The 15,736-nt window shown below is 42.8% G+C and overlaps 1 protein-coding gene and 1 long non-coding RNA gene across 2 annotated transcripts in view; one reads left to right on the top strand and one right to left on the bottom strand.

The window, feature by feature from the left end:
* Positions 1–15,736, top strand: part of LOC148542923 (uncharacterized) — a 231,071-nt gene that overhangs the window by 180,202 nt on the left and 35,133 nt on the right. The gene's annotated exons all lie outside the window — the stretch shown is intronic.
* Positions 1–15,736, bottom strand: part of INPP5B (inositol polyphosphate-5-phosphatase B) — a 179,305-nt gene that overhangs the window by 158,748 nt on the left and 4,821 nt on the right. Inside the window, exons 2-6 of the mRNA XM_088462293.1 lie at positions 13,231–13,294; positions 12,653–12,733; positions 10,088–10,185; positions 8,304–8,333; positions 5,112–5,222 (exon numbers count right to left, since the gene is read on the bottom strand). Coding sequence (XP_088318419.1) covers positions 5,112–5,222; positions 8,304–8,333; positions 10,088–10,185; positions 12,653–12,733; positions 13,231–13,286 — 376 coding nt within the window. The 5' untranslated portion in view covers positions 13,287–13,294. The remainder of the gene's footprint in view (positions 1–5,111; positions 5,223–8,303; positions 8,334–10,087; positions 10,186–12,652; positions 12,734–13,230; positions 13,295–15,736) is intronic.

The raw sequence follows: 15,736 nt of genomic DNA, 5'->3' as shown, positions 1-15,736 counted from the left end.
GACGGAGGTCACGAGTGAGCTCCAGCCGACTCCCTCCATGGACGATGCAGCAGCCAATGAGATTCTGTCTGACTCTCATTGGCTGGCTGCTATAGCAAACACACAGCCGCCGCTGTGTTTGTAAACTGTGCACGGTAGACCACTCTCACTGCGGCCTGCCCTACACTTGTGGGGCTGGGGGACTAGCGGGGGTAGTCCACCCCTTCGCTGCTGGTGACACTGCCGGATGGTGCCCCCACTTTGGTTGGCGCCCCTGGCGAGTGCCATCCTGGCCAATGGGTAGATACGCCCCTGCGCCCAGGACACTCCTATGAAACGGAAGTCGTATGTGCGTTTGCAAGGTTGACACCCTTGATACAAAGTGTGGCAGGTGCGCAGTTTGGTATAAAAAAAAAAACCGCTAGATGCATCCGCTTTTCCTATAGTACTACAACTGACTCTTCTCTAGAAATACTGACTGACTCCGAGATGGATATTAATGTTTACGCAGATCGAGCGATTGTTTGCCATTGCGTATGCGTATAAGCCGCACTGTGCACACACTGCAATTGTCTTGCGATTCCGCGTGCACAGAGGATCCATTCACTAAGTTAGTGACAGGTAGTCAGCATTTGGGGGAGATAACGGGGGTGGTCAAAAAAACGCACGCGTGTCTGACCGTTTAAATGCCGTTACATGGGCGTGCATAAATTAGCCCTTGGGATCTCCTACTCAGCATGTGAGCCCTCTGCATGTCAGGAGAGCTGCAGAGTCTACAGCTGGTAAGATCTGCATGTGTGTCGATGTTACCAATATTTCCGCAGGTAATCGATGTCGTACGCATATGAGAAGGAAGCAGTGGGCATCCTTATGCTCGAGTAGGCTTTGGAACTATTAGCATATTTTCACAGCTGCGAAATCTCATCTACGATTGCATTGACGTCCATCAATGAATCAGGCTCATAATACTCAACTCCAATAGACCTACTGATGTATTGCAATAATTATCCTGCAGACCTACACACGCGCCTGCAAAAAGGGGTGTGGCCTCGCTAGCAGGGGATGTGGACTTGTGACCCAAACCCCCGTTTTAGTCACTTTGGGGGCCCTACAGATGCGGACTGCCCCAGGCATCCAGTCTGTTTGCAGTGCCAGCTCCCTCACTGTGTCAGGAGCAGAGTGCTGCACGTAATGGTACAGTGCAGAAACCCGGCTTCTGTCACTGAGGAGGAGTTGGCACTTTGGGGTCACCCCTCTGCGGGTGACACCCGGGTGTGGCCCAACCCCCCCCCTTGGGACGCCACTGTAGTTTCTGCATATGGTTTGGTTCAGTAAATGTTCTCTTTATTTAGAATCAAAAAGTAGTAAAATCAGATGCAAATGATCTAAAAAATAAATTAAATAGAATAATATAATCAATTACAACTGATAATCCCCCTAAGCATAAGCAGGTTGATGCTGCTCCTAAAAGGCACCTCTGATTAAGAAACAACTAATGGTGCGTACACACGTAGCAATTTTAATGATCGATTTGAACGATAATGATATCGTTACCGTTCAAATCGGCATATAAATGATCCCTACCAACTCTCCATCAACCAGTGATGTGCGGCCACGTATGGACAATAGCGATATCGTCAATCAACCTTGCATGCCGGTCAACTTGCTCGATATCGAGCAGGTTACTATAGGGACGGTGTGCTGGATGTTCAATATCGATCATCCAGCACACCAGGGAGGGTACAGGAAGATCAGCCAGCGATATCGTATCGCTAGCTGATCGCTATGTGTGCATGCACCATTACATTAAACGTGATAAGTGTGTATCACTAAAGAGAGCACATGCACATAATCAATATTCAAAATAATTAAAACCAATTTAATAAAAATAAAAATTTGCAACATATATAAGAAGGATTAAAATATATCAAAAGTTGGACAATCCCCTAAGAACACAAACTCATAAATATACCTGCAAGACAATTGTACTCCAATCAAGAAGGAATAAATCGTGAATTTATACTTGTCTAATGAAGCTATGAGAAACAGTGATTCCAAGATTCAGTGTTAATTTGAATATAAATTTAGGGGGTATATTTACTGAAGTGCGGGTTTTCAGATTCTAGCTATGATCTTCTAGATCTAGAAGGTGCTAGATAAATGTAAAGTAGAATCTTATTGGTTGCTATGGGCAACATCTCAACTTAAAAAAATCCATACTTTAGTAAATATACCCCTGGGAGTTTGTAATTGCAGTGAAGTCACTCCCAATAGTAGGTGCCTGTTAAGGAAGTCAAGCTGTATTTAGGCTCAATGTAGCTCTTTAATAATGCAAGTTGCCTGGTAAAGAATGATAAACTGTATTTAAACCTAAATGGCAATGTCCAGGACACAATACAATATATGTTCAGTTACTGAAGTGCCTTTAATGTTGGTAGCCCAGATCACACTTGGCTCTTTAGGTGTACCCATTGGAGCCTTTACTTTAATAGACCACAAATAGGCTTCCTATACTATCCCTTTAAAATCGGGACACTCATGAATTACACAGGTTCTGTGGCTGACTGACTTCAAGCCTGCATTTCACCTGGTTTTAATCAGCCCCAAAACCTGTGTGATTCATGAGTGTCACTGTTTAAATGGATAGCATGGTAAGCCTAACCACATGGAGTCTTTACTTTAAACAGTACTATTGCAGCACTGTTATATCTATAGGTATAGATGTAATGTCTATATCACAACATGGATGCTTGTGTGTATGAATAAAGACATTTACACCTGTCCCATATAAATTTTCACCTCCACACACCTGTCCCACGTTATTTACACCCCCACACACCTGCCCGACATCATTTCCACCTCCACACACCTGTCCCACATCATTTCCACCTCCACTTACCTGTCCCACATCATTTACACACCTACATACCTGTCCCACATCATTTACACACCTACATACCTGTCCCACATCATTTACACCTCCACTCACCTGTCCCACATCATATACACCTCCACTCACCTGTTCCACGTCATAACCACCTCCACACACCTATTCCACATCATTTCCACCCCCACACACCTGCCCCACATCATTTCCACCTCCACACACCTATTCCACATCATTTACACCTCCACACACCTGTCCCACATCATTTCCACATCCACATACCTGTCCCACATCATATACACCTCCACTCACCTGTCCCACATCATTTACACCTCCATACACCTGTTCCACATCATAACCACCTCCACACACCTGTCCCATATCATAACCACCTCCACACACCTATTCCACATCATTTCCACCTCCACACACCTGTCCCACATCATTTTCACCTCCACATACCTGACCCATGTAATTTCCACCTCCACACACCGGTTCCACATTATTTACACCTCCACACACCTGTCCCACATAATTTCCCCTCCACACACCTGACCCATGTCATTTCCACCTCCACATACCTGTCCCACGTAATTTACACCTCTGCACAACTGTCTCATGCCATTTACACTCCCTCATACCTGTCCATCATCATTTATACCTCCACATACCTATCCCACATCTTTTACACCTCCACACACCTGTCCCACATAATTTACACCTCCACACACCTGACCCATGTCATTTACACCTCCACACACCTGTCCCACATAATTTACACCTCCACACACCTGACCCATGTCATTTACACCTCCACATACCTGTTCCATGTAATTTCCACCTCCACACACTTGTCTCATGTCATTTACACTTCCTCATACCTGTCTCACATCATTTACACTTCCTCATACCTGTCCCACATAATTTTACTCATTATTGAGCTTTTTAGAGAAATCCACCTGAATACTGGCCACATTTTAATATTTAATCCCCTCCAAGAGCGTTATCTGCCCACTTCTCCCTCCAAGTGCGTGGGACTTCTAGTGCCAAATCCAGTTCCTGTAATTCAGTATCGCTTTGCAAGGACATAAGTGTTAAGTGCTACCTCGCAACTGCGGGGTGTCACATACTGACGCAGAAGCTGCTACTTAAAAGGGAGCACTTTATAATTTTTATAATATAAATAATAAATGTATAAGGGCTTTTAATGTGCATATAAAAGGTATAGATGCACTACACAATAATAACTATATCAGACAATATTTAATAATACAATAATATATCTTTAAAAACCTCACAATAATTCCAACTAATTAATGTACCATATGATCACAGCTTTTAACCGATTTCAGCATTACATTCAGAGATGAAAAGCATCAAGAATAAGAACGTATATGACTATACTTCCTAAATGTCCAGGAGACTCCTGATTTTCAGCGAGTTTCTCTGGAACTACCAGGAGAGTAGTCCACCATCCCAGATCTGACCACTTCCTCAGTGATGATCCCTGTCATTAAAGCTCCACCTTCTGCTGTGTAATGCTGCATTTTGCAGTGTGTGGCAGGGTAATAATGATGCAAACCGTGACACCACACCGCCAACATCAGCACCCTGGACCTCCTACCGAAATCTCCCGGAGGGGAGCAGCAAATAGTAACCTGGTATAATTGTGACACATTTAGTGTAAGGCTATCCACAATGAGGTTTTTCAAATACTAGATTTTTTTTCTTTTATTTTATACACCCATTATGTCAGCAAGAGGTCCATTGATAGGACACTAAAAATGTTGGGGCTTATGAAATAGGTCATGAGCTGTAGCAGGAACTCCTACGAGTCTTCCTGTATCTTTAAAGCGGCTTGGTTTTGCAGTTTTAAAAATATAGGGAAGACTCACAGGAGTTCCCACAGCTGCTGCAGCTCGTAACCTATTACACAATCCCCATTGTAGGTGCCAGATAAGTGAATCCATCACTATGCATTACATATTATTGTAGTATCGTACTTGTACAATCAGTTTCTACATAAAACGATGACATAAAGGCTGTTACACTCCACTTAAAAAATCTCAGTTACATTGCAAAGTTTCCTCTACCACACATTCTAAATCATGCCAGAAATATTAGGAAATCGGTGACAATGTACAGATATGCGATAAGACGTTCAGTTAACTACATTATAGTTGCTAACATTTCTCAAAAATGTAGAAGAGAAAAAAGTTCTGCTTAGCTGTTAGTTATGTCTTACCTTGGAGTGACTGGTTGACTTTCTGTAAAAATTCCTGTGTGTGGGAACCAAACGGAAGCTGCATCTCTAATTCAATATCTGGAGACTTTATCCTCACTGTGATGTCAGAACCTGAGTGACAAATGCAGAGATCATGGATGCAAAATCAGCATACTAAAGCTGGGAACACACTATACAATGGTGCGACTCAGGAATGTGACGACCGATGCAACAATACATTGTGCGCGCTGTACACACTGCACGATCCAGCATACGATGGCGCAATGCATCATTACATGCTACATGCAACTACACCATATAATTGATTGCATCGTGCCATCTGCTGTGCAGCACAGCAGGTGGGATGATGCAATGACGACGGCCGGAAACTACATATTGATTGTACCTACTATACAATGTGTATAATATATATCGTTCCGATCCGCGACGGTACTATATATTGTACGATACATCGTACAGGGTGTACCCACCTTAGGGTTATGGTCACAATTGTAGGTTTGACGCATTCTTCTTAAAGCGGCATTCCCAGCTAATCGCTACATTTTCACTGAGCTGTTTCCTCCCCTTAGTTGCCCCCTGAGAACTGCATGCTAGAACTGTTTCAGTAGCAACGGCAAGAAGTAGCTAGTTTGTAATCATAAAATGGCCACTGAGATGGTGGAAACAATAGTGCTTGCAGTTGCTGCTACTTATTGCTCCGTGAGGTCACACCTTGCAGGCTGTATACCAAGCACTGGTTTTGGTCTCCAGAAATACACATATGTCCTCATACATTGTTACTGCAGTCATGGCAAACAGTCCCTCTTGGCGTCCTTCGCGCCAAGCCAGAAAATGCGATGTGACTAGGACGCACCAGGAGTCTGCGCTGGTTAATTTGATAAGCCTCACTTGTATATCTGTGTGCCACTGAATACGAATACGAAGTGCTACGATGCAGCGGCCACGGTTTTTTTACGTCACGTTCCATCGTGCTTTATTTACAGACTCAGGGCCTGATTCAGAGTTGGGAATAGAGAGAGAGATAGAACTTAACTGTGTACCTGGACAAACCATGTTGCAATGCAAGGGGTGTAAATACATCACTTTTTTTTGCATGTAGGGTAAATACTGGCTGCTTTTACATGTAGCCTACAAATACTGCACAGCTTTATTATTACTCTACAATTTAAATGTCAGTTTGGACACCTCCCTCCCACATCTAAATCTCTCTGCACATTCTAAATCTACCCCACCTGCAGTGCATCAGTTGATCAGTCTATTCCCAACTCTGAATCAGGCCCTCAGTCGCACACAGATATACAAGTGTTGCATATCAAATTTATCAGTGCAGTTTCCTGATGTGTCCTAGTCGCATAACATTGCAAGTAAGATGCATTTTTGGGTGAAATGGATGCCTGGCGGAAGCAAAGTCACATGGGATCTAGCGGTTCACTCACGCCAGGCATCTCGTGTCACATATTAAGATTAGATGTGTGAGGACACATCAGTAGAGAAAGCCAGTTTCTGCATGCAGTTCCCAAACCATAAAAATAAACCAGGAATCCTGCCCTTTTGTGCAAAACAATGACTAGAAGTCAGAGCAAATAAGGAAAAATCTTCCATACTGCACTGTAAAAAGTGCATTGTTACACCTTAGCACTTGGATTGAGCATGTTAATAATCTGTATACGGTAGTAATCGGTTTACAACACAGCCACTGTGAAACCCAGCTCAGATGCAGATAGTGCAAATTTTTAACACAGGGGTAGAAATGATAACTCCAGGGTTAATTTGTTTATTGTAATACTGGATGTGTTTGTTAGGAAGGGATGTACAATGTAGAGGGGCATACCCAGATGTGTATTACATGTACGTGAATATTTGGTTGGTCGGCGTGCATGACATGTACATGAATATGTATTTAGTTGATGTGTGACATATACATGATTATATGTTTGGTCAGTGTGTGTGTCTTGTACATATATATGTGTTTGCTAGGTGATTCCAGAGGGAGGACACGATTAGTGACTAGCGTCTGTTCCCTGGCTACTGGCCTATCCTTACTAGTTGAATCATACTGTGGAGTATTTAATTTGTGGCGCAGTTTTGTGTCTTTTACCAGTAAGTGCTCTACCCTGTATGTTAGTCTTCCTAACAATTGTTTTCTAACATTCATTTATTTTATTTAACTTGTATGTCCATGTTTTATGTACAGTATGTCCAATTACAATAAAAATGTATTTGAATGGCAATGGCTTATCATCTGAAACCAGTCATCCTGTAATCTGTGATGAGCAGTATATTGAGTATCTGGCCCGAATGTCAACATGGACATCGGGGCAACAAGTAAAGGGTTGAAATTCACAGTCAGAATGTTGGTAGTGCATTATCGGTGTTGTTTTTACTGTAGGTTTAGGGTAAAATATGCATAAAGCAATATTCCAAATTTTTTCTGTCGACCTAACTTCCATATTGACATTCAGAACATATCAACATTTTGGTGTCAACATGTCGACTTTCCTACCACACCCGTATATTGTATTTTATCAGCATACAAAGAAATCTCTTTAGAAAGTGCAAGAAACATTCTATACCGGGAAAAGATTATAATATTTACCCTAATACTGCAGAATATTTTGATACAGTGCGAAACAAAATGGATACATTCACTAGATACATGTTTTGTATCTAAACTATTTGCAACTTTGATTACATTTTTTGTAATCATCTTTGTAACTATTTTTGTATCTTTGTATATATTGCACAAGTTTTTATACATAGTCCTGCTTAGATTTTTTTTCACTACAGCACATATCACATTATTCGCACTTATCCCCCGCGGGCTGTTCAGCGTAGCATTAGCGGTTGCTGGGAAAACGGCTGACGTCATCACAAGACATGTTCTTTGTTCCTTTTACTTCACATGTCCTGATGAAAATGTTTGTGTAACCTTGAAACGTCGACTACAGAGTGATGTTTCCTTATTAAAGTCACTTCTGTTATGTCACCTATGGAGGAGTGACGCCTGCTTTCCTTTTTGTATGGGGAGGTTTGGCTCCTAATACGAGGAGATCAATATTACATATATTTTTTTTTTTTTTACAAAATAATCAGAACAAATACATTTTAATACAGCATTATCACAATGAAGTCAACATGTTCCAAGATTCCCATGCTTAAAATTAATGATTAAAACATTAGTTAAATACATACCAATAACATGGAAAGTTTCATATGGTGTCACTGAAAAATAAAGACACATTTCAAGAACAAGTGGTTGTATTCTATATAGTATTAAATAATCTTCTAATAATCTTGTAGTATGTGTAAGTAATATCTGCCATCCACTGGCAGCAGTAGGTAACTACAATTTATGTTGTTGCTCCAAATGCCAGCTCATGGTATAGTCACATTAAAAGGAGGGAGTCAGATTCCTGAAATGTATAAAAACCATTTGACTTAAAAAATCTATCCATCTACTAACACAACTATGCTGCTACCTGTGTGTTAATCATGTCATTCTGTCCAGAGGCCTGCAGGTCTGCATTAGATGTCAGGAGCGGACTGGGACGTTGTGCAAGGTGGCATCTGCATCATGGGCCGGTAGAACTTTAGCAATTTTCGGACCACCTGCTGCGCTCTGCATACATGTACCTGGCGGCCAAGTGCAAGTCAGTGGATGCTCCATGGTTACTCCGATTTGTTATTGCACAATTAGAGCGGCCGGCAACATCCTCTGTCTGCCTCTTGGCCACCAGGCACGTCCATGCAGTGAGTGATTACACAGTTACAACAAATTGCCCTGACTATTCATTAATCAGAGTGGTGGGAGGTCTACACACAATGATTGGTGAATGGCTGGTGGAGCACTGAGAAATGGCATGGAACCATAGGAAGAGTGAGTGCCAGTACTGATGTTTATATGATTATTTTAAATTGCTTTTAAAGGGATGGGTCAGTGGCTGAACTCCCGGGGGCTATAGAAGCATTGGCCTCCGGGTGCCAGATATCAGGGAGGGGGGGGACCCTGGATCAGTTCAACAGGGGCTTATATTTTCAGCTAAGGGGACCTAAAACATTTAGGCCCTCAACAACCAGGATTCTCAGCCAGACCAGAGTACCATCTGAACCTCCACTCCATTTGAGCTTTTGTTGTATTGAGGCCTCAATCACCACATCAACTCTCTCACCTGAAATTTGGGTTATCCTATACCCCGTCACATTCTCCACTACTGCAACTTCACTACACAGTCTCTACCTATTACCCCTGACCACTAACAGTTTGTTTATTGAGCACCTGCCCAAGATGGCTACTTCACATTCTGTGGTTTATGTGGTCTTTTATGGTATATTATACTGTATGTGGGTGTATCCCGGATATGTTTTCAAACAACCCTCAATGTATAATATTTTATCTCACCCCTTGTATTCAGTATTTCCCCACTGAGTGCCACATCTTCAGGTATGGATATTCCTGCCCAATGGAACCTATGTAGAGCACCCAAGATGACTGGTTCACCTGGTACCTTTGTGACTATAGTGAACAATACATGAACATTTGATTCATGGGGTGTATCTTGTATTCCGGATGTCCTGTGTAACTGATGATCTACAGTATGTATATCATATGACATAGATATCTGATTTGTTTCCTGGTTTTACACCACTTATTATATTTCTACGCATTGCTTATCTTTCTGCATGAACCACCCTGTGCGCCCAAAAAGGCTGCCTCACCAGTTGTGGATATGATGAATGATGCGTGCAGCAGACAATTATTTTACATCCTGCTTATTGTTACTGTACCACTACAACTGTATTGCATATGTTGCATTTTTCTCACTGTAGCTATTGTAGTGCGTCCAAGTTGGCTGCATCAACTTCACTGTATTATGTATTGTTATCCTCAAATATAAAGAGCTTAAGTCCTATTAGAGAAAGTGCTATATATAGAACTATTTAATACTGTCTGTGACTATACCTACAGAATAGAATACCTTCTTCAATGATAATTCCTTCTACCAATGGGACAATTATATCCAGCGACACGTCCTCTGCACAGATTGCCATTCTCCTGTGCTTGTATAAAAATAGTCTGTTGAAGATAAGGGAGACACATCAGTGTATAGCACAGTTATGTACCAAAATGCACAAGGTAGTGGGGTTTCAAAGCCTATTCTCAGTGATGCAACTACACTAGTTATAAGGGTTACCGCAACGGCATGACCCCATGTCACAAAAAAGACAAGTGCACACTTCTCAGCATTACCCAGCAGATTGCACAGTAGATGTACTAAGTCTTGGAGAGAAATAAAATAGAGAGGGATAAAGTACCAACTAATCAGCTCCTGTCACTTTACAGGCAGTGTTTGAAAAGTGACAGTTAGGAGTATAGATAAAGTGGACAGATATAAAGTACCAACCTCCAAGGATTAGTACATCTCCCTGGGATTCCAATGATAGCCAGGAAACATCAGATTTTTTTCTGCCCTTGTACTGTACCTTGTCCATGCTGCATTCAGACAGAAGGCAGGAACATCTACTTAATTTAAATACAGACTATAAAATATTACAAAAACCTAGTGCTGCCATAATATATACAGTACCTGACCACCAGAGCTATATCTTGTTTAGCCAAAGATAAGGTTTGATTAGTCAATTGACAAGGGAAACAGATAAAGATATGGGATGAATTGGATTGCACCCTGCATATGGGCCCTATGCATCGGTGTCCACCACAACCTCTAATATACAATTATCATGAGGTTATATAAATAAAAAAGTTACACAAGACATTGTTATTGTAGTAGCAAGCGTGGAAACCTGGTGTGTCACAATGTAATCACATCGTCCTGTTAAGGAGTCAAGCTGGGTACACACTGGAGAATCCTAACGACAAATCGCCTACAATCGCTCAGTGTGTACCGGTGATTGCGTGCTCCCACAGTCGCTAGTGACAGTCTCTAGGTTTAATGTGCTGTACATCAAACCTAGCGATATTGCTAGCGACCTGTGGTAAGTTAATGAAGGACGGAACAGTGATAGTTCCGTCGTTCTTTAACTCGCTCAAGTGTGGACAGGCAATCCTCGGTCAAGGGCATTCGTTCCGATCTCAGGACAAATGCCTGTATTGTAGTACACCTACTGGGCACTTGGTAGACTCTTACTGCACATTGTAAAATTGCAATCAATCAGTATTCAATCTCCACTATTTGAATTGAATTAACTGTGCAGTACCTAGGGCCTGATTCAGAGCTGGACGCTCTGAAAGAGTGCTCACTCTGAATCAGGGCGTTTTGGGGGGTTTTTTGTGCGGCCTCCTGGCCGCTCACATAGCTGTGGGTGACCACCCACAGCTATTGCGAACGGCCAGGTGACCAAGACCATCGCGACCATCGCGCTTGCGACGAGACCCTTACGGTAGGGTCTCGTGGCCGCAAGCCCCAGTGGACTTCCTGCTCTAATCGAGCAGGAAGTCCACCTACTGACATCACGAGTGATGTCAGTAGGGCCGCCTACAAACGGCAGATGTTCCTGCAGGAACGCCTCCGTTTGCCCAGCCACCCCCCCCTCCCCGCCTTCCAAATGGGGCGAGCTGTCGATCACCATCGACAGCCGCCCCTTTTGGATGCGAGCGCCGGAGCAAGTGCTTTTTGCGCTCGCTCCGGGGCTCGTGTGCGCACTGGCCCACCATCGACCCGCTTGTGAGCGCTATGCACTTGCGAGCGGGTCTGAATCAGGCCCTTAGCACTGTAATAAATAAATCAGTGCGCTCCCCACTAAAATCTTTAACAATCCCCAATGCTAGATAGGCTAAGACTGTTTTCCAGAAAAAAAAGGGGAATGACAAGCCTAGGGTTCCTCTGCTAGAGTGGTAACTAGAATCAGGCTAGACAGGGTGAGTTATGTTGCACTGCAAAAATCCACATAACAGAACAGATATTTTTTTTTTTTTTAAATTTTGTCTTTATTGAAGCATCAAGGATATACAATAAATAAGTTCATATGTAAAAACAATAGTATATGAGGAACAATTCAGAGTCAATTACAATGTCACATAATTATTCATAGTACAGAAACATACATTTATTTTTTTCTTTATTGAAATAAAAGACCCTAAAAAGCTGTAATCTAGATGTAATGCTAGGTCGCACTTAGATCAGGCTGTATACACATTTGGATTAATGGTCAGTCTATGTACAATGAGGTGATAATTTCACCCTTTTTGGGTACTGTGACGGTGACTGTAAGGCCTATTTTGACATGAGAATGGGAGCGCAGCTTGCCTTAGGCAGCAGGCTCTTAGGGACAATTTGTCCTGGGGTACCAAGTGCAGTAAAACAGTTATAGGATCCTAATATCACTAGTCTGTCACTTTGAGAACACAATTTAAGAAAGTATATAATCCACAATCAAATATTTCCAGTAACAAGTAAAAGTCTGAAAATCATAATGGTCCTGTTTTGGGGGGCACTAACCCTTTCAATATTATTGTGGCATGTATTTGTGCGAACTGCAGCAATTTAAAAAATACAAGTGTTTATAAAATGATTCATACTCACGCTGCTGTCTCCTTGCTCTCTACCAGTCCCACCAGTCTGCTTTCATTGCTGTGAGGGTTAATTAAGACTCCTTGTACTGCATGAAACCGTACATTAAGGAATGCAATCCAGAATTTTTATTATTTTTACAATTTAATTTCCACTGAACACTTTGATATGTTTTTTTTTTATATTTCTGGTCTTGTAACTCTTAATAAAACTATTAACAAACACACATTCTTCCCGCCTGTGGCACTCATCCGTTCAGAAGCTGGGCGATACAGGTGAGGATCCAGAGATCCCAGTTATATGGCAGTGCTAGGGATCTGCTAGATAGGCAACCAAATTTCTCTTACAGAGAATGGGATGGTTTAGTCAAATTCAATAATAAAATGAAAAGCAGTATTTATCCATCATCAGTCCTTTTAAATGATTACATTTTGTTAGTAAATTATAAATAGTAAGTGGTCAGCTGCTATAACTGAACTAAGGATAGCATTAGGCAAAATGTTTATCATAGATATTAATCATGCAGTATTTATATAAATAGTATCTACTAAAGATAAACCAGCCTGAGAGCATTGCAAATAAAGGATACTACAGCACAGTTCTCTCCTTTGTCCAGTGTGTCTTGGATTGCTATAGATTGGTCCATAATGTCATCTAAAAACTCAACATAAAATCTTCATTAAAATCACCTTTAGATCTAATTGCAAACTGTTAATATGCAAACACAAAACAGTGCTTCATTTAGCATCTGTGGTCTATTTGTAAATTAAGGGAGTGTGTTCAGGGGGAGGGGGTCCAGAATTGTAGTAGAATTACAACCATTTAAGAAAAAAAAAAAAAGGATTAACAGCATTAGATTCGCAAATATACCTCCCACTTAGTCAAACACATATGTGCCCCTTATATGCCATCAGACCTCCACATACCACATTATATGGAATCAGAGAGCCCCCACATGACCCTTTGACCATTACACCTAGTAATGCACTTTGTCTTCTTCTCAGACAAACAAGACCTTTTTAAAGTATTGCCATTTCATAACAGCTCTGTTCACTAATGGTTTAATTATTCACCTTCTAGTGTAGGTGGGATTGTTTCAAAACAAACTCTTTCTGTTTATGGACCCTGAGAATGACTAAGCGGTGTCTCACATCCCCCCTATGTCCATATGTCCCTATTGTAAAATGATTTACCTACCCCCAGTGTCTAAAGATCCTCTAGCAGCAACATATCCCTTGTGGTAATCAGGATCGGCTCCAGGGTTCGGAGCACTCTGTGCCGGCTCGTGAAAGTGCGCACGACCAAAAATGGGGGTGTGGCCTACTTACCATGGCATGCCTCCAAATAACGTCAGGCTGGGGGGAGCCTCACTAGCTGGGCTTCCCCCAGCCCTCTCCAGTCACTGCATGGATGCCACGCGCATGCGAGCAGTATCCATTCAGACTCTGGGGTCCGGCACCGCCGCGGCGGTGGAGGTCCCCAACCTCCCGATTTCACCACCCACGGGCCACGTTGGTGCTGTCCCACTGAAATTGGGATGTTGGGGAGGGGTGCGCCCTCTATGGGTGGCGCCCCTGTTCAAGCGCACTGGTCGAACACCCCTAGAGCCGGCCCTGGTGGTAATGCCCCTCACCCCTTTAGGGCTGATTAATCCCTGTCATCACATCCCCCTCACCCATAGGTGCCCATAGGACCCCACTGTTTAGTAACCCCATCCATGTGTCACTTTGGTGGCGATTCAATTCAACGCAAATTGAATAGATATTCAATTCAGTGCGCTGTGTGGTCGGAGAATGACGGTTATTGCACCTATCACGCCTTAACAAGGGTGTTAAGGCACATTAACCGGCATTCTCTGACCAAAGTGCCGGGCGCGCGGCTGTTAGCGCCATGCTAAGCAGAAAAACTGCTGCGCGCCCAGCACTTTGGTCAGATTTCTCCTCGCATCCCCAGGCGGGTGCGAGAAGAAATCCTTAGCACGCCCAAACAGCGTGATGTATTGAATAGCTGGGGGGAGGTCCCTCCCGCAGCTATTCAACATCGCGTTGAATTGAATTCCTCCCATTGTGTTTATAATAACCCCCTTAAGGGTCAATATAACTTTTTTTTCTTACCCAAAATATTTCCCCCTGCCATTGCCCAGCCCTTAATGCAGAGCACAGTGGAGGGTTGGTTCAGGGTGGACCGATGACAGACTGCAACATCACTCCCAAGGGGTCGGAGCAGGAGGAAGAGATTTGTTCTGCACATGTGCAGAACAGAGTTCCTCCATAACAGATGGGGGAATGCAGCGGAATGGCACAGTTGCATTGGATGCAACTGTGTCAGCTACAAGTCAGTTGGCTGCGATCATATCTCGTGCATTAATTCAGCTACTGTTACTCCAAGAAAAAGTGATACTCTTTATTGTTTAATAAGCAATTCCATGTTTGCAAGGCTACTTCAGTTCCTCATCTCATGCCACATAAATGGGTTTATTTATCAAGCCGTCAGTTACAGAAATGAGGAAACAGCCATTTCAGTATATATTTACCAATGCAAAAAGCTTTAGATGTTGTAGATATCGCCTGCATTTGATGCACAAATGTATGGGGGCATTGCAATAGTGCAATTGAACATGTCTGTGTTGGGTAACAGCAGGGCCGTAGCTAGGGTAGTGCGGCCGGTGCCATCGCACAGGGCAACACAGGTCAGGGGGCGCTGTTTGGGCCTGTCAAATTTCTGTTTATTATCATTGTTGCTTGTAGCTTCCTCTTATTTCATGCCCAGCATCTCCTGGCCTCTCCTATCTCTTCCCTGGCCCTTCCCCATGAAGCTATGGCCCTTTTTTGGGTGCATTATGTCCCTTTAAAAAATGAGGGGGGCGCCAATGCTCTTTCTGGCACAGGGCACCAAAAAGTCTAGTTACGGCTCTGGGTAACAGCATCTGTAGACGGCATTACCCTGCTTACCTCTATGGAGCAGCTGGCGGGAGAAGGATCGTGTGATCTCTCTGCGTGGGCTGTAGCTAAACTTGATGCCAATCACAACTAGTTTGCACTGCACATGCACAGCCAAATGAGTCAGAACCAAGAAGTAAAATAATTGTGCAAATAA

The sequence above is a fragment of the Taudactylus pleione genome, unplaced genomic scaffold (assembly GCF_031769625.1).
Source record: "Taudactylus pleione unplaced genomic scaffold, aTauple2 ptg000007l, whole genome shotgun sequence".
Lineage (NCBI taxonomy): Eukaryota > Metazoa > Chordata > Amphibia > Anura > Myobatrachidae > Taudactylus > Taudactylus pleione.
This window is presented reverse-complemented; position numbering and strand designations above follow the sequence as displayed.